The sequence below is a fragment of the Camelina sativa genome, chromosome 3 (genome assembly GCF_000633955.1).
Source record: "Camelina sativa cultivar DH55 chromosome 3, Cs, whole genome shotgun sequence".
Classification (NCBI taxonomy): domain Eukaryota; kingdom Viridiplantae; phylum Streptophyta; class Magnoliopsida; order Brassicales; family Brassicaceae; genus Camelina; species Camelina sativa.
The window spans coordinates 27,702,738-27,722,273 of NC_025687.1; the positions used below are offsets into that span (position 1 = coordinate 27,702,738).

The following is a 19,536-nucleotide window of genomic DNA, read 5'->3' on the forward strand; positions in this document are numbered from 1 at the left end:
CTCATGACGCCTAACGCGGTTAACGGAATCGACCCGGACCGGTTCCGGGATCCGACCACCGCGTGGCTCGGTCTTGACGGGGAATGGAGAGTCATCGTCGGTAGCTCGACGGACGAACGCCGAGGGTTAGTGCTTCTTTACAAAAGCAGAGATTTCTTCAACTGGACGCAATCGACGAAGCCTTTACATTACGAAGACTTAACCGGAATGTGGGAATGTCCTGATTTTTTCCCGGTCTCGACAACCGGTTCGGACGGTGTTGAGACGTCTTCGTTTGGTCAGGATGAGGTTAAGTACGTGCTTAAAGTGAGTTTGATTGAGACACTACATGATTATTACACGATTGGGAGTTACGATCGTGAGAAAGATGTGTATGTACCGGATCTTGGGTTTGTGCAAGACGAAACGGCTCCGAGGTTAGATTATGGGAAATACTACGCGTCGAAAACGTTTTACGATGATGATAAGAAACGAAGGATCTTGTGGGGTTGGGTTAATGAATCGTCTCCGGCTAAAGATGATATCAAGAAGGGTTGGGCTGGTCTTCAGGTATGTTTTCAATTTGCCCTACATTTTAATAGATTCGCTTATAACAATGAAATAGCTTCGGTTTCAGATTCTTGAATCAACTTAACCGGTGTCTTTTTTTGGTTATCTTGATTCGATGATAGTCATTTCCGAGGAAGATATGGCTAGATGAATCGGGAAAGGAATTATTACAATGGCCGATTGAAGAGATTGAGACATTGCGTGGGACACAAGTCAACTGGCACAACAAAATTCTTGAAGCAGGATCTACTCTCCAAGTTCATGGTGTCACTGCTGCACAGGTATGACTCATCCTTATTCTTAACTTAGACGACCAGTTTAATGATGAATTGAATCTATCTTTAATATTGACCTAAACGTATTTAATATAATTTTATTTATTTTGATATTGAGCAGGCAGATGTTGAGGTGTTGTTCAAGGTGAATGAAATTGAAAAAGCGGATGTGATTGATCCGAGTTGGACCGACCCACAAAAGATATGTAGTCAAGAAGAATCGTCGGTTAAGTCCGGTATAGGACCATTTGGTTTGAAGGTTTTGGCATCCAAGGACATGGAAGAGTACACGTCGGTATACTTCAGAATCTTCAAGTCGAATGATACTAATAAGAATACCAAGTACCTGGTGTTGATGTGCAGTAACCAGAACAGGTATTTAAATGTCTTACATGAATCAAAAGACACGTTTAGATTCTTTTCATATTTACATCCAATGTTAACGCAATTAACTCTGTTTTTAATGGTACTTAACTCACAGATCTTCGTTGAATGATGAAAATGATAAATCCGCATTTGGTGCTTTTGTGGCGATAGACCCTTCTCACCAAACAATTTCTCTTAGGACTTTGGTAAGTTTTTAAGTATACGAAAGACATTCCCTTCAATAGATGCATATACTACGGAATTGAATTGACGAATGTTTTTCTTTCTTATTCTTTCCTTTTGTTAGATTGATCACTCGATAGTGGAGAGTTATGGTGGAGGAGGCAGAAAATGTATAACCTCTAGAGTGTATCCAAAATTGGCAATCGGAGAAAATGCAAATCTTTTTGCCTTTAACAAAGGAACTCAAAGTGTTGATGTCTTAAGCCTAAGTGCTTGGAGTTTGAAGTCTGCTCATGTCAATGACGAGTCGATTTCACCATTTATCGAGCGTGAAGATTCACACTCACCTAAACAGTCTTGAGTGGAAATGAAATATATACTACATACTACCATTGTAAGGGAAAATCAAAATAATTAAGAGGCCACAACATTATTATGTGATATCAATCTTCTTGAACATTGTGCTATTCAATTCAAAGTTTGAAGTTTTTTTTTTTTTTTAATGTACATCTTATTTCTACGCAAAAGATTATGTATATAGTTTTTTCATTGAAGCTTAAGGTATTTCATTTCTAAAAGAACTATTTTTCTTTGAAGCCTTAAGCTATAGTAAAAAAAGGAAATTACTAGAATTGTTGTAAACTAGAGAAACTCGAAGGAGGTTTTCTCTTGTCTTATTATTATTATGCCAATCGAATGTTCTATATATATAGTCAAGGCCAAAGCCCAATTACATTAGGAAGTCTGAACCGACCTAGACTAAAGAAGGTGGCCGATGGGCCTTATTGTCTTGGACGTACATGGGCCGAGTATGGGCCGGTTATGGTAATCCACCATCCGTGTTTTACAACACTCCTCATAGGATGACATAACCGTGCAAATGCTAAGTAGGATCTCTGTAATGCGCTTGGGGGTGCTGCCTCATGAAAACATTATCAGGAAAACCCATTGGGACAAAACCATAGTGAAGGAAAAAGAGTACAACACGCATTACTCCCCCTGTTCCAAGCATCCCTAGAAGTCCTTAAGTCTCCGCATTCCAATCTGGTGCGTGAGCTTCTTGAATGTTGATGTCGGTAAAGATTTGGTGAAGAGATCGGCTGAATTGTCGCTAGACTGAACTTGTACCACTTGAACTTCTCCGCCTTTTTGTAGTTCATGTGTGAAGAAGAACTTGGACAGAATATGCTTTGTCCGATCTCCCTTGATGTATCCTTCCTTAAGCTGTGCGATGCATGTCGTATTGTCTTCGTAGATAACCGTAGCTTCCTTATCATCAACCATGCCACAATTTGTCCTGATATGTTGAGTCATTGACCTCAACCATACACACTCACGGCTGGCTTCATGCATTGCTAAGATCTCGGCATGATTAGATGATGTGGCTGCAATGGTCTGCTTCATAGAACGCCACAAAATAGTTGTATCACCATGTGTGAACACATAGCCGGTTTGTGACCTAGCATTGTGCGGATCCGATAGGTAACGTGCATCAGAAAAACCAACTAAACCTTCTTTGTTATAGTTAGTATAATATAAACCCAAATCAAGCGTTCCTTGTAGGTAACGCAACACATGTTTGATACCATTCCAGTGCCTTTGGGTTGGACAAGAGCTGAATCTTGCTAGGAGGCTCACGGCAAAACATATGTCTGGTCTAGTGTGGCTAGCCAAGAACATTAACGCTCCTATTGCACTGAGGTATGACACTTCTGGTCTGAGAATTTCTTCATCGGCCTTCTTTAGACCAAATGGATCTTTATCCAAATCAAGGCTCCTCACAACCATCGGGCTAGTCAATGGGTGAGTTTGGTCCATATTAAATCTCATGAGTACATTTTCTGTATATGTCGTTTGATGCACAAAGATTCCATCATTTATGTACTCAAGCTGTAATCCCAAACAGAATTTTGTCTTGCCTAGGTCTTTCATCTTGAATTCTTTCTTTAGATATTCGACTATTTGGGCGATTTCCCCAGAGGTTCCTAGGATGTTTAAATCATCCACATATACTGCTATTATGACAAACCCTTTGTTTGCAAACTTCTTTATAAATATACATGGACTGATGGGGTCATTCTTATAGCCCTCTTTGGCTAGGTACTCACTTAGTCTATTGTACCACATTTGCCCACTTTGTTTCAGTCCATAAAGGGATTTGTTTAGCCTTATGCAGTATTGTTTTCGAGAACCGCTCTTATCTTTGAGCTCTATACCCTCTGATAATCTCATATATATCTCATTATCCAGTGGACCATATAAGTATGCGGTTACAACATCCATTAACCGCAAATCCAGTTTTTCTCTTATAGCCAGACTTATTAGAAATCTAAAAGTTGTTGCATCCATCACAGGGGAGTATGTCTCCTCATAGTCAATTTCGGGTCTTTGAGAGAATCCTTATGCTACAAGTCGTGCTTTATATCTCACGATTTCATTATTCTCATTTCTCTTTCTTACAAAGACTCACTTATGTCCAACTGGTTATCTATCGAATGGTGTCTTTAAGATCGGAACAAACACATTCTTATTATTTAATGAGTTTAACTCCACGTCAATGGCTTCTTTCTATTTTAACCAATCTTTACTTTGAGTGCACTCTAATATAGACGTGGGTTCATGATCCTCATTTATTTCAAGTGCTATCTTATACGCAAATACTTCGTCAATGTCGACATCTTTACGGTTCCATTATATTCCAGACATGATATAATTGATCGAGATCTCATTATTATCAATACCTTCAGGACCTTGAGGTTCAGCGTCCCAAACCTCATTCGGTACCTTAGGATTTGCCGCGGCCATGTCTATCATTTCCTTAACCTCGGTTTGATTTACACCTTTCTTAGATTTCTGAGGATTCTTATCTTTGGAACCTATTGGTCTACCACGTTTCAAACGGGTCTTAGACGTTGTAGCAACTTGATTATTGTGTTCCTTTTGAACATCAATACGTACTGGTGCATTACAAGCTGGTATGTACGATTTTAATACTCTCTTAGGGTCAACAAAGGAATCTGGCAATTGATTAGCTAGCTTTTGCAAATGTATTATCTTTAGGACCTCTGCATCACAAGCTAGAGTCTGAGGATCTTGCCAATTTAAGGATGTTTGATTCCATGAAATTTCTTTGACTAGCTTGCTTGTCTCTCCACCTAATTTGGTAAAGTCAGTTTCATCAAACTGACAGTCCGCTTATCTGGCCTTAAATAAATCACCCGTAGTTGGCTCAAGATACTTAATAATGGTGAGAGAATCATATCCAACATATATTCCCATCCTCCTTTGAGGTCCCATCTTAGTTCTCTGTGGTGGAACAATCGGTACATAAAAGGCACACCCGAATTTTTGAGATGGGATATGTCTGACTCATGACCTGTTAATAGTTGGGATGGTGAATACTTATGTTCACTAGATGGCCTTATGCGTATAAGCTCTGCTACATGTAATACTGTGTGTCCCCAAGCCGACACAGGAAGCTGCGACCTCATTAGTAATGGTCGAGCAATCAATTGGATCCGTTTAATGAAGGATTCAGCTAATCCATTTTGTGTATGGACATGTGCCACAAGATGTTCCACACTCACCCCCATGGACATACAATATTCATTAAACGCTTGGGATGTAAATTCACCAGCATTATCTAGACGTATAGTCTTAAGTGGAAAATCTGGAAAATGGGCTCTTAGCCGTATAATCTGGGCCAGCAATGTAGCAAACGCAAGTTTTCTAGTTGACAATAGACAAACATGCTACCATATGGTCGATGCGTCGATTGGAATCATAAAGTATTTAAACGTCCCACATGGTGGGTGTATTGGTCCACAGATATCTCCTTGTATACTTTCCAGAAAATTTAAAGTCTCTTTAGTGACTTTTACTGGTGATGGCCTCACAATGAGTTTTCTTTGTGCACATGTTACACACGTGAGATTTATAAAAATAACTCTTATCTCTTTTAGAGTGTGCCCTTTGGAGTTTATGATTAGCTTACGCATCATGTTAGAACCCGGATGGCCAAACCGATCATGCCATAAAGTGAATTGTTCTTTGAACATTTTATTCATTGCCAAGTTAGTCTCTATCATATTAATCTTAGCATGGTATAAACCAGTGGCTAGTGCGGGTATAGTCTCTAGGATTTTCTTAGATCCTTGGGTGATTTCAGTAATTTGTAGAAACTCTTGGTTTCCTTCACACTTAGTTTCAACATGTAGACCATTCAAACGAATGTCTCTATAACTCAATAAGTTTCTTTTAGAGCTGGGTGAATATAAGGCACGACGGTCTATTTACCCACGAGAACTATTGTATCGAGCCAGATAGAGCTCGTTCTTTACCCTCGGTCTATTTGTCCCTCAAAAAAAAGTTCGAAACCATTTTCCCCCCGAAGACAAAGTTCGAAATCTATATCTCCCCAGTTGTGGATTATATCGGTTTAACGTCTAAACCCGAGACCAACCCAGATATGTTCCAAAAATAAACCAATTGTTGAACCAATTTGATACACCAACCCGACCCGTTGAAGAGACGGAGGTGGTGGTGGTGGTGGTTGTTGAAGAAGCAGCGGCGTAGGCGGAGGAGGAGGAGGTGGGATCGATTTCTGCGACGGCGGTGGAGGATCTGCTTTGTTCTCCATCGAATCACCTAATGAAGAAAATGACCGTTTCGGCGANCTTTAGTGACTTTTACTGGTGATGGCCTCACAATGAGTTTTCTTTGTGCACATGTTACACACGTGAGATTTATAAAAATAACTCTTATCTCTTTTAGAGTGTGCCCTTTGGAGTTTATGATTAGCTTACGCATCATGTTAGAACCCGGATGGCCAAACCGATCATGCCATAAAGTGAATTGTTCTTTGAACATTTTATTCATTGCCAAGTTAGTCTCTATCATATTAATCTTAGCATGGTATAAACCAGTGGCTAGTGCGGGTATAGTCTCTAGGATTTTCTTAGATCCTTGGGTGATTTCAGTAATTTGTAGAAACTCTTGGTTTCCTTCACACTTAGTTTCAACATGTAGACCATTCAAACGAATGTCTCTATAACTCAATAAGTTTCTTTTAGAGCTGGGTGAATATAAGGCACGACGGTCTATTTACCCACGAGAACTATTGTATCGAGCCAGATAGAGCTCGTTCTTTACCCTCGGTCTATTTGTCCCTCAAAAAAAAGTTCGAAACCATTTTCCCCCCNCGATCTCGTCTTTCCAATAAATGTCGTCGTCGTCGTCGCTGAATGAAGAATCGCTTTTGATGTTCTCTTGCCTCTAAATCGGGTCGGGTATGTTCCTCATCGACATGAGCCGTTTTAAACTTCTGATTAGATTCGACTTCACCGACACATCCATTAAACCTTGAAACCTCTACGAATTCGAGAACGCGTGTTCATCACTCTCTGACGAAGCTCAACCATCTCCGCCTCCGTTTCCGAAGCTCAACCATCCCCGCCTCTGTTTCCTTCTCTCTCCTTTCGCTATTGGGTCGAAATCGGGTTAAGTTTGGTCAAAATTGGGTTTAGTTTCGTTTAATCTAGGTTTAGTTTTCTTCTAATCGGTTAAGTTAATAGTAAACCGATATAATCCATGATTATGGGTTAATTGATGTAGAAGAATAAAACTGGGGAGATATAGATTTCGAACTTTGTATTCGGGGAGNGGGGGGGGGGGGGGGGAAATGGTTTCGAACTTTTTTTTGAGGGATAAATATACCGAGGGTAAAGAACGGGCTCTATCTGGCTCGATACGATAGTTCTCGTGGGGAAATAGACCGTCGTCCCACATTACTTATTTCAAGATGTGTGCCATTAGGCAAAAGTATGTGTGCCTGGTCGTAGCCTTCAATTAAACTCGCTATACCCGCAATTGTACTAATATTGACATTTTTTATTATGAGATTAATAAAATATCTCTTATCCTTCAAAATTGTGTGGCTGGATCCACTATCCACCACAAGTATGTTCTTGTCCTCAGCCATTTCTAATATAGACAAGAATTTATGTTTTAAACTTTAAAGTAATAAAACAACCAATTATATTGAAGGAAATAAATAATTTAAATTTAAACCAAAATAATTATCCAAAATAATAATCCAATCAAATGCAAAACATAAACCAAAAAATTAAATCAAAACAACATTTGAGTTTAATTATCCTCTCCTAAACAATCGGAGGTTTCATAATCCAATAGGTCATCCTTCTCATGGTCGAAATCACCTTCACTATCGAGATGAACCAAATTAGCTTTTGGATTTTTCTTTAGACTCTCTTGATAGAGATCAACAAGGTGCTTAGAGGTTCTGCAAGTCTTTATCCAATGGTTCTCCATACCACATCTATGGCAAGTGGACTTGGTCTTATGTTGCGGTTTAAATTGCCCGCGGCCTCTACCCCGACCACGACCGAAGCCGAATCGGTTTCCACGGCCTTGACCACCAAAATTATGTCCTTGGTAACTACCATGACCAGGACCACCACGTCCACCTCTCCCATGGTCACGACCATACTTGTCCCTATTGACATAGTCAGACTCATTAGTCTCTTTCGGCTCTTTAGGCTCGTTGGGATTTTTCTTTGCCATGTCCACCTTGTGAGCTTCTGGTAATGGAGCAGTACCAGGAGGTCTCAATGCACTATTCATCATCAAGCAGCAAACAAGAGATAAGGTCCGCATATGTCTTAAACCCCTTTTCACGATATTGTTGTTGAAGCAGTATGTTATTGGAGTGAAAGGTAGAGAATGTCTTCTCTAGCAGATCCTTCTCAGTAACCTCAGTACCACATAACCTCAAAATCGACACTATCTTAAATAGTGCTGAATTATACTCATCCACAGATTTAATATCATGGATCCTTAGGTTTTTCCAATCGAATTGAGCCTTTGGTAGGAGCACCGTCTTTTGGTGTTCATATCTGCTTTTCAGCTCTGTCCAAAGGTCAAGAGGATCTTCAATGGTGAGGTACTGGTCCTTGAGACTCTCAGCAAGGTGGTGGCGTATATGCATAATCGCCTTATACTTGTCATTTTCAGAACAGTCAGAATATTCTGCAATGCACTCGCATAAATCCTTTGATTTCAGATGGATCTTAGTGTCCAAAGCCCATCACAAGTAGTTGTCTCCAGAAAAATTAAGGGCAGCATAGGAGAGGTTGTTGAGCTTAGCCATCTGTATAATACAGAATATACAACCGATCATTAGCATGCAGTATATGAGACTGAACCATGCAATCAATATTAGGACATGCGGTATATGAGACCGAACCATGCCAATCACTTAGAGTCAGGCGGTATATGAGACCGATCCATGCCTTAATTTTACACTCAAATTTTGTGGCTTATGTATGCATGCAAAGACAACAATCCTAGATTGATACTAGCATGCAAAGATTTCATTTTCCTTAAATAATTTTGAGTTTTAGTAATTTTCCTTTTACTAGATTGGATTTCCTTTTTCTTAACATTGGATAACAACAAAGTTTTTAGGAAATATTTCTTAAACTTTTAAGATAATGATTATAATTAATTTACTAGGATATAACCCGCGGTACACTGCGGGACAATATTTTTAATTTTAAAAATTTAAAATTTATATTGTATTTATTTGTTATTTTATTATCGTTTTATTGATTTAAAAAAAATAAAATTTTACAGGTATTTAATATTCAAAGTATAGGATTTTTGTGGTGTTTTCAAGGTTTTAACCCTGGTAGTATATGTATAGTCTAGTAATATATTTATCTCCTGATACACATCTAAAAGTATTTAAAAAAAACAATTCCACTTAACTCCTTATATAAGATTAATGCCAACCCGTCTCACCAAAATCAAAATAAATTTTTGCTTAACAAAAAATAATCAAAATAAGTTTTTTTATCAAGTTTAATTATGTTAATTGTTTTACCAAATTAGCATACTTATATAGTTTATATTTTTTCCATGTCAATATATATAGTTTATAATAATTAATAGAATTTTAATTTTTTGGTAATTCCTCAAAAAATAAAAAAATAAACCAAATTATATGGGGTTTTCAACATATTTAATGTGACATTTTATAATTGGATTTTCGGTTTAGGAAATTTATTAATGTTAATATAATTATGGATATTGTAAACTTTTGTCATGGAAAATCTGTTGTATATCATTTAAATTTGAGAGATTTTAGCATCTATAAAAATAGTTTTGGAGATTTAATAGGTTAAAACTTTAATGGGTAGAGTTGTTTTTGGAAAAATCGGAATGTATAGATGTTGTTAAAATTTTATGTCAATAAATGTAACAAATGTTGGTCAATTTAAGAAAGTTTAGTATTTGAGTTTCTCTGCAATGTTATTTATGGAATTGTTTTAGGGGTTAATGTTGTAAAAAAAAATTAAATAATTAAAACTTAAAGGACATAAACCAAAATGTACTTCAAAAATGTTAATATAGATAAGTTATCCAAAATTATTTTCATGCAAACTTAGAATAATTTCCGATTTTTTTTTTGTTTTTGTTTTAGAGTTTGATTAAACAAACAATCTTAATCGGTTTTAATCCTTAGAACAATTAGTTTAAATTTCTTCTATGAATTTCGAATTTAATAGTTTAGTTATAGGGTTCTTATGCAACAAACAATTAATCAAACAACCCTAAATTTTTAATCTTAAGCAATTCGGATTTTAGGGTTTAGTTCTAAGATTTTAAGCAATCAAATCTCAAACAATCAAACAATCATAATCGGATTTTAATCATAGCATAAACAGTTCAATTGTAACCAATCTAAACAACCTATAACAACCGATTTTTAAAGTTTTAAAGTTATAGGGTTTAGGATTTCGAAAACTTATGAACTTGTTTGTTTGATTGTGTACTTGTAGATTTAGAGTTCCAATAAATTTAAGGATCAAGTTCGATTTATGGGTTCTAAGGAGGTTTAATTTTATTTACCTTCCACCGTTTGGAGGTTGACTGGATTTGAACCGAGAGCTAAAGACCTCGGTTGTACCTTGAGCTGATCCACGAACCTCGAACAGGATAAGAACAAAAACTTGATTACGAACAGAAACCGGACCACGAACTAGTATTGATCACGAACTGGTCACGGACAGAGCTTTGAATAGGAACTAGCCGCGATACCGATGGGAACTGATCGCCGAACTTGGACGAAGAAGAAGTAAAAACGGCGGCGGTTTTAGGGTTTTAGGGTAATGATTTTTTTCTCAGCTGGAGTTTAGGGCAAACTCATGCTAATAACGTGTTGTAAACTAGAGAAACTTGGAGGAGATTTTCTCTTGTCTTATTATTATTATGCCAATCGAATGTTATATATATATAGTCAAGGACAAAGCCCAAATATATTAGGAAATCTAAACCGACCTAGACTAAAGGAGGTGGCCGATGAATCTTATTGTCTTGGACGTACATCGGCCAAATACGGACAATGAGAATGGGCCGGTTATGATAATCTAACATCCGTGTTTTACAATAAAAATATCTTTTTTCTTTTTTCTTTTCTGTCATCATATTAATAGGATATCAAAAAGAGCATATTATTATTTATTTATTTAATTATGAAATGAAAAGATTTCGTATATATTGTGAATTTCATAATTTTCATATTAGGAAACAAATAAAGAATATAGAAAAATAAGTGAAACGTTACCGTTTTATAGTAAAAACGCTTTCTTCTTGCATTGGCAAATTTGGCTTTAATCTTCTCACTGCTCTTGGCTACTTCTTCTTCTATCTGAGAGAATCGTCGAGGTCGAGGAAGAAGAAGAAAGCAACGAAGATGGCGATCAGGATTCGAATCTACGGCACTCTCTTAGTCCTTTTATTCTTGTTCTCCACCATTCGCGCTTTTTACCTTCCCGGTGTCGCTCCTCGCGATTTTCAGAAGGTACTCTTTTTAGTTATTCCGATCTTACGTTTAATGGCGTTATCGATTTAGGGTTTCCGATGTTGCTTTCGATTGTTTTGGCGTGTAATCCAATCTAGATCTGTGGGAAATTACTGCGTCTAGTAATGTTGTCGAAGGATCTTTGAGCGTTCTATCAGTACTGTATGTAGGAGTATAATTGCCAATTAGAAAATGTAGGGATCTGTGAAATTGAATTTGTACGATTAAATGTTATAATCAGCTCAGGTTGATTCATTTCGAAGATTTTGAGCTCATGATTTGTAAACCTTTGCTTGTGCTGTGATCGATCACAGGGGGATCCTCTTTATGTCAAAGTGAACAAATTGTCGTCTACGAAGACTCAACTTCCTTATGATTACTATTACCTGAACTACTGTAAGCCTCCCAAGATCTTGAATACTGGCGAAAATTTGGGGGAGGTTCTCAGAGGAGATCGCATTGAGAATTCTGTTTATACTGTAAGCAAAAAGCTTAGATGATTCCTCTTCTTTCACTCTCATTTTTTGGATTTGATGCTGAGAATTTGGATTATGTTTCAGTTTGAAATGTTGGAGGATCAGCCTTGTAGAGTAGGTTGCCGTATCAAAGTCGATGCGGAGTCTGCTAAGAATTTCAGGGAAAAGATTGATGATGAATACCGAGCTAATATGTAAGTTTAAATATATATGCTGTTCTTGATTTGTATGAGGTAGTTTTAATTGATTCTTTCAATTTTTCTTATGAAAATGATTGTGCGTGCAGGATTCTTGATAATCTTCCGGTAGCTGTTCTTAGACAAAGAAAAGATGGAATTCAGTCAACAACTTATGAACATGGTTACCGTGTTGGCTTCAAAGGGAGTTATGAAGGGGTAATACTTCTCTTAAAACTCTGACTACAAATCGTACCTTTTAAGCATTTTCTTGTATTAATAAGGAGTAGCTTGCTTTGCTTTTGTAGAGCAAAGAGAAAAAATATTTCATCCATAACCACTTGAGTTTCCGAGTCATGTACCATAGAGACCAAGAGTCTGACTCTTCTCGCATTGTTGGTTTTGAGGTTACGCCTAACAGGTATTGTCTACTTGGTTATAATCAACATGTATTGATGAGTATGATTTGGTCTCAATTCTTATAAGCTACTGTTTTTTTCTCTCTCCTTTTGGTTAGTGTATTGCATGAGTACAAAGATTGGGATGAAAACAATCCTCAGTTAACAACATGCAACAAAGACACAAAGAATCTGATCCAAAGCAACACTGTTCCTCAAGAAGTTGAGGAAGGAAAAGAAATTGTGTTTACATATGATGTCACCTTCAAGGTAACTTTTGAGAGCTCTTTATTTGCGCTCTGTAACATTTTATGACGTTTGATATTTGCAGGAGAGTGAAATCAAATGGGCTTCGCGATGGGACACATACTTGCTAATGAACGATGATCAAATCCACTGGTTTTCAATCATAAACTCACTTATGATTGTCCTTTTCCTCTCTGGAATGGTAGCGATGATCATGATGAGAACTTTATACAAGGATATTTCAAACTACAATCAGCTCGAGACCCAAGACGAGGCTCAGGAAGAAACTGGATGGAAACTTGTACATGGAGATGTCTTTAGGACTCCCGCCAACTCTGGATTACTTTGTGTGTACGTTGGCACAGGTGTTCAGATTTTTGCTATGACCCTTGTGACAATGATGTTTGCATTGCTGGGTTTCTTATCTCCATCCAACAGAGGAGGGCTTATGACTGCCATGGTTCTCTTATGGGTATTCATGGGCATCTTAGCGGGTTACTCCTCTTCTCGTCTTCACAAAATGTTTAAAGGGAACGAGTGGAAAAGAATCACCTTGAAGACTGCATTTATGTTTCCTGGTATACTCTTTGCTATCTTCTTCGTTCTCAACACACTTATATGGGGAGAGCGGTCATCTGGAGCCATTCCCTTTGGTACAATGTTTGCTCTGGTATGTCTCTGGTTTGGAATCTCTGTTCCACTAGTCTTCATTGGTAGCTATCTCGGTCACAAAAAACCAGCAATCGAAGACCCGGTCAAAACAAATAAGATCCCGAGACAAGTACCAGAGCAACCTTGGTATATGAAACCTGGTTTTTCAATACTAATTGGAGGAATCCTTCCATTCGGAGCAGTCTTCATCGAGCTCTTCTTCATCCTAACATCGATCTGGCTCAACCAATTCTACTACATCTTCGGATTCCTTTTCATCGTGTTCTTGATCTTGATCGTGACCTGCGCAGAGATCACAATCGTTCTCTGCTACTTTCAGCTCTGCAGTGAAGACTACAATTGGTGGTGGAGAGCATACCTCACATCAGGCTCATCCTCACTCTACCTCTTCCTCTACTCCATCTTCTACTTCTTCACAAAGCTTGAGATCTCAAAACTAGTCTCAGGAGTGCTCTACTTCGGGTACATGATCATCATCTCGTACTCGTTTTTTGTGCTAACCGGCTCAATTGGTTTCTACGCATGTCTATGGTTTGTTAGAAAAATCTACTCCTCAGTGAAGATTGACTGATTAGATTAAGTGACATTACTTTTGATGCCTCTTGAGGTTTGTTGGTTGGTTTAGTAGTACAGTTGAAACAAAAAATTTACCAAATCTTTGTATCGTTTTGATGAATGGATCCTATATTCAAAACATTTTCAATCATAGTCATACAGACTACAAAGTTATGCATGTAACTAGATTACAGAATAGTTTATTTAAAAGATAGTTTAGGCTTGGCCTCCTTGATCATTCTCTCTGTTGAAGAACCACTTGAAAATCCTAGCTTCTGCATCATTTCTTCCAATCTTTTCCCGTTTGATAGATACAGATACCCAATCTGAGAAATTGAATAAACAGGAAAACGGATTTTACACAAGGTAAAAAAGCAACAAATTTGTATAACACTTATGAGTTTCAGATTTGATCGCAACTTACTAGTGTTTCCAATGATGAGGCCTTGTTGTAAACAGCAACACCAGCACGCCTAGTTGACCGTGTTTTAACCGAGCCTACGTTTTTCCCCCACCGAAGTACATCTCTGGAACAACAAAGTTTCCATCACATCGATCAAATATTTGCTATCTCAAACAAAAAGCTTGGATCTTGTGTAGCATGTGATTCAAATACTGTAGTTACGATGTTAATATCTTCATGCATCTTTCAGATAAATGGAGAGATGGTAGGAGACAAAAATCTTGACGTTAAGATATGTATGAATTTGCCTGCTAAATAGCAGGTTTTTTGCAACTGACCTTTCATCTTTCGTTAAGAAATCATCATCAACAAGCTTCTGCAGCAAAGCATACTGAAGAAGAAAGACACACAGACGAGTTTAGCTTCAACAAGAAAAATGATAACAATACCAATGCCAATACATTCCAGGCTTAAAGTAGATGGAAGAGAAGAGACAACAACTTCACACAAATATGTGAAGCATGAATTATGTTGATTTCTTCAATGAACAATATAGCGTTTCACAAAAGAGTAGAAGGATAAGCAAACGTACTTGTGCTTCACATCGAACCACTGCTCTAACACGGTCGTTATATTCTTCAATACTAAGTGGAGGAAAAAGAAAATGCCGACGGGCATATATCTACAAAGCCAAGAAAATTGAAGGGAGTATCAACAAAGTGACTGTCTTAATGTTATAAAGACTATCATCTTAACATTCTCGCACTCTAAACGAACAAGAATTAAGTGCAATTTTGTTGTCTTAAGTCACGAACACAAGCCCCTACTAGTGACTATCTTAATCCTATAAACACTAACATAAACCTCATTGTTATCCTTGCATCCTAAACTGGTCTAAAATCAGGAAACACAAACTCATTATGATTGCTATAATGCTACAAACACTAAGATAATCATAATTTGACATACTATAAAATCACTGAAGAGCAAACTAAAAAGTGGAAATGAAGAAGACTAACCTCGTAGATTGAATCGCCTATATAAGCTAAAGAGGCAGCATTGAAAACAGATCTAGGTTTCTCCACTTTTGGTGGACTTGGAAACCATTTCTCATACCCAATACAAGAAGTATCATCATCAACTCCATCACCAATGTCGTCTACACATAAAGCCAGAAATTTAGTAAGAATCTTGAACTGGACATAACAAAACGGTTCTTCATCAAAATCCCAAGTCGTTACCTTTGCTTGCGGGGCGTTTGAGCAAATCAGAAACAGAGACGCTTGCTTCAGTTGTTAAGTTTGTCGCCGGAGAAGATGACGACGGAGACGGAGGTGGTACGAAAGAACTCAAATTAGGGGTTTTCTTAACATTTCTAGGAGCATTAGGATTGTATCGGAGCTTCGGCTGTGTATCTAAAGCAGCTCTCACGATAGTAGAAGAAGAGCTCGCTGATAAAATCGCCANTTAAAAAAAAAAAAACTTCCAGCTTTTTTTTTTTTTTTTTGTTTCCCCTGTTTTGGAGACGGTACTAAAGATGAGGCGGTGACTTTGATAAATCCACGTGGCGTGTTACTATATGTCTGTTTCACAGAGATAAATACAGGCAAGCGTAGTTTTAGCAATACGAGCCTTCTCTCTCTCTCTCTCTCTCTCTCTCTCTTTCTCTCTCTCGCTCGTCCCAATTTGTAAAACCCTAACGACTAGATTTCAGTTACCCGTAGTTCCTTTTTTCTCAACTTTCCGATCATATTTCTTAATCGGAGAGACTGATTCGGCCAACGTTATGAGTCGCTACGATAGCCGGACCGGCGATTCCACCTCTTACCGTGACCGTCGAAGGTAAGTGTGTGTGTGTGTTTGCTTTCGTATTGAAATTGATAAAACTCAGAAATTTGTTTCCACTTAGTTTCTCTATACACTCCCTTTGAACTATAGTCTGTAATCGAACCGAGTATGAAGCAAATCCGGCTTAATTTTGATCGAATTCGTGTGCTTGCTGCGTTTTCAATTCTCTGTGGTGTATACTGTTGGAGAAGAAGAGTTTGCTTCATTTTCAGATTTGTTTGTTCTTAGTGACTCAGGGTTTGGTGGGGCTTCATCATACGGAAGCTCACGTAGTCATACATCAAGCATGAAAAAGGATAGTGATGGCAATGACTCTCCAAGGAAGCTAGATTTGGATGGTTTGACTCCTTTCGAGAAGAATTTCTATGTCGAATCGCAGGCTGTGGCGTCTATGACTGAGGCAGAAGTTGAAGAGTATCGTAAGCTGAGGGAAATCACTGTTGAAGGCCGAGATATTCCCAAACCTGTCAAGAGTTTTCGTGATGTTGGCTTTCCTGGTAAGCTGATTTCTTATCCTAAAGAACTACTACTGGCTTTGACTTCTGTTTCATTTGTTTTTCTGCTCTTGAATTTGGGATCATGTTAGGGATTTAGATTGTGATCAGTTTCACTTACATGTCTATATATATCTACTGATAAGGGTTCCCTGATTGGCCCAGATTATGTTTTGGAAGAGATTATGAAGGCTGGTTTCACTGAACCTACGCCTATACAATCCCAGGGCTGGCCAATGGCAATGAAGGGACGTGATCTTATTGGCATTGCTGAAACTGGCTCTGGAAAGACTCTTTCCTACTTACTACCTGCAATTGTCCATGTCAATGCCCAACCAATTTTAGGTAACGCTTGATACCTGCTTTTGAAGTTCTTTTTCCTGGTTCTTGTTCGATGTTAAGTTGTCAAGGCTGTACTGATTCTAAAGAACTTTTCTCAGCTCCTGGGGACGGCCCAATCGTCTTGGTTCTTGCTCCAACACGTGAACTGGCTGTGCAGATTCAGCAAGAGGCATCTAAATTTGGTTCATCCTCTAAAATTAAGACTACTTGTATTTATGGTGGAGTTCCAAAAGGGCCTCAAGTGCGTGATCTCCAGAAAGGTGAAGTGCTTTGGCTCAGTGCTTTTCGTGACATTTCTCAAACTATTTAGATTTTTTATTCTTTGTTGTGGATTGTTCTGATAGTGATTATTGGCCTATGGATTTAGGTGTTGAAATCGTTATAGCTACTCCCGGGAGGTTAATAGACATGATGGAGTCGAACAACACAAACCTGCGAAGGGTTACTTATCTTGTTTTGGATGAGGCTGATCGAATGCTGGATATGGGGTTTGACCCTCAGATTCGGAAAATTGTTTCACATGTTTGTGTTCTTACTTCTGTCTTTGTCACATATATGTGGATCCTAGTTGCTTTGTCTTTAAATCTTTTTAAACCTGTGCAGATTCGGCCAGACCGTCAAACTTTGTACTGGAGTGCTACTTGGCCTAAGGAGGTGGAACAACTATCCAAGAAGTTTCTTTATAACCCATACAAAGTAAGAGACATCTCTCTTACGTATTTCATAATGGTTTAGCAGTCAACAAAAATTTAGCAGGCTTCTTTTGTGTTAAGTGTAGGTGATAATAGGATCTTCTGATTTAAAAGCTAACCGTGCAATCCGTCAAATTGTTGATGTCATTACAGAAAGCCAAAAGTATAACAAGTACGTCTCCTTACCTATGCTCGCCCTGTCTCTATCTCATTTCAATTTTCATGGAAACTGTAGTGAATCAAAACTATTCTTTGCGATTTTTTTTTTCAGATTGGTGAAGTTGCTTGAAGACATAATGGATGGAAGCAGAATTCTCGTCTTCCTCGACACAAAAAAGGGCTGTGACCAAATCACTCGTCAGCTTCGCATGGATGGTTGGCCTGCTTTGTCAATACATGGTGATAAAAGCCAAGCTGAGAGAGATTGGGTTCTCTCGGAGTTTAAATCAGGCAAAAGCCCTATAATGACTGCTACAGATGTGGCAGCTCGCGGATTAGGTACTGCAGTATTCCCTTTCTCCTCTGTGCGCAACATGAACTCCATTTAAGCATGCGGCAAGCTAACAAATGTATCCTTTTTTTGGACAGACGTGAAAGATGTGAAGTATGTGATAAACTATGACTTCCCTGGATCACTGGAGGATTATGTTCACAGGATTGGAAGAACGGGTAGAGCGGGGGCTAAAGGAACAGCTTACACTTTCTTCACAGTAGCAAATGCGAGATTCGCCAAGGAACTTATCAACATACTAGAAGAAGCTGGACAGAAAGTAAGCCCTGAATTGGCTTCAATGGGTCGCAGCACTGCCCCTGCTCCTCCAGGTCAGTCAGTTTACACAAGCAAAGATTTCAAGTTCTTCTTGGTTATGTCAAATTTTTTTGTCAAAGTTATGATCATTTTGGTGGAGTCTTGATTCTGATTAAAGGTGTGGGGTTCTATGTTGTGGAAACAGGGCTTGGGGGATTCAGAGACCGTGGGAGCAGAAGAGGGTGGAGCTGATCACACTGACTTTTGTATGTTATTATGGCTTTAGTGGCTCAGTGATTTTTCTCCATTGATTTGCGGCCTTTCTACTATTTTGTTCCTCAAAACATTTGACATTTACAGCAAAACATTAAAAAACATGTAAGATAAACATTTGATCTGATCATCCGAATTAGAGTAAGATAAACCATATGCATTTTCAGAAAAAAAAATATCATCCTAATTAAAAATTTAACAAGCAAGTTAATTATGTGATTGGGTCTAATATGATTTCTAATTTTCTAGAGATATCTTTTTCAAAATAAATTCAGGGAATCTGTAAAAGCATTTCGATCTTAATGTGTAAAAAGATAAACAATACTAAAAAAAAAAAAAAAAAGAATAATAGTAAAAAGATATTAAAAGCACAAGTAAAATCCCTAAATTAAACTTGAAGCACAAGAGAGGAAGAAGAAGAAGAAAACGAGACACATTACATTTGGCGAAGAAAGAAGAAGTGAGAAACTATCTGAGTTGATCGAATCGAGTCGCCATGAGTGAAGAAACTCCAAAGCTTTTCACCAATAAACCCAAGAAGAAGGGTAACAACAACAACACTATTTAATTATTACGTTTTTGTTTTAGGAAGAAGCTGTCGCTTTTTTTGCCCAGCTCACTCAACGAATCTTTCACAATNTTTTTTTTTTTTTTTTTTTGGATTTATGTAATTTGACTTTTGTGTGTACTGATCTCATTCGCGATTGTGATATCTGTGTGTCCCAGCCATTATTGCTCAGTTGAAGCACGTTGAAGCCAATTTCAATAATCCTACTGTTCATTCTCCATCATCATCAACACCTTCTCCGGCTGCTAAAGCCGCTGCTTCGTATTCCATGGGTGGTGCTCCTCCTCCTCCTCCCCCGCCTCTTCCCAAGGAATCATTCGCTCGGAGGTACAAATATGTCTGGCCGGTTCTCCTCACCGTCAATCTCGCCATCGGAGGTAATCATTCGT

General features: G+C 38.1%; 5 protein-coding genes across 5 annotated transcripts in view; 4 read left to right on the forward strand and 1 right to left on the reverse strand.

Moving 5' to 3' along the window:
- LOC104778378 (beta-fructofuranosidase, insoluble isoenzyme CWINV3-like) lies at positions 4 to 1,874 on the forward strand. The gene is made up of 5 exons (XM_010502817.1): positions 4 to 549; positions 672 to 830; positions 946 to 1,199; positions 1,306 to 1,396; positions 1,498 to 1,874. The coding sequence occupies exons 1-5, from the start codon at positions 4 to 6 to the stop codon at positions 1,732 to 1,734; spliced, it is 1,287 nt and encodes a 428-aa protein (XP_010501119.1). The 3' UTR covers positions 1,735 to 1,874.
- LOC104778379 (transmembrane 9 superfamily member 6) lies at positions 11,059 to 13,920 on the forward strand. The gene is made up of 7 exons (XM_010502818.1): positions 11,059 to 11,256; positions 11,571 to 11,735; positions 11,817 to 11,926; positions 12,019 to 12,127; positions 12,217 to 12,329; positions 12,426 to 12,576; positions 12,638 to 13,920. Exons 1-7 carry the CDS (start codon positions 11,149 to 11,151, stop codon positions 13,793 to 13,795), a joined length of 1,914 nt encoding a protein of 637 aa, XP_010501120.1. The 5' UTR covers positions 11,059 to 11,148; the 3' UTR covers positions 13,796 to 13,920.
- On the reverse strand, positions 13,868 to 15,648 carry LOC104779367 (mini-ribonuclease 3-like; the record flags this gene model as incomplete). Its single annotated transcript, XM_010503719.1, has 6 exons — positions 13,868 to 14,105; positions 14,204 to 14,306; positions 14,521 to 14,573; positions 14,775 to 14,864; positions 15,202 to 15,341; positions 15,424 to 15,648. Coding segments are annotated over 6 exons (737 nt in total), but the record flags the coding sequence as incomplete, so codon positions are not given.
- Positions 15,808 to 18,733, forward strand: LOC104778380 (DEAD-box ATP-dependent RNA helicase 20-like). The gene is made up of 10 exons (XM_010502819.1): positions 15,808 to 16,024; positions 16,259 to 16,527; positions 16,690 to 16,869; positions 16,965 to 17,126; positions 17,234 to 17,388; positions 17,470 to 17,562; positions 17,645 to 17,730; positions 17,830 to 18,056; positions 18,147 to 18,380; positions 18,512 to 18,733. Exons 1-10 carry the CDS (start codon positions 15,969 to 15,971, stop codon positions 18,556 to 18,558), a joined length of 1,509 nt encoding a protein of 502 aa, XP_010501121.1. The 5' UTR covers positions 15,808 to 15,968; the 3' UTR covers positions 18,559 to 18,733.
- LOC104778381 overlaps positions 18,957 to 19,536 on the forward strand; it is a 1,862-nt gene continuing 1,282 nt past the window's right edge. Inside the window, exons 1-2 of the mRNA XM_010502821.1 lie at positions 18,957 to 19,124; positions 19,306 to 19,524. Of these exons, the coding sequence (XP_010501123.1) occupies positions 19,076 to 19,124; positions 19,306 to 19,524 (268 nt within the window). The 5' untranslated portion in view covers positions 18,957 to 19,075. The remainder of the gene's footprint in view (positions 19,125 to 19,305; positions 19,525 to 19,536) is intronic.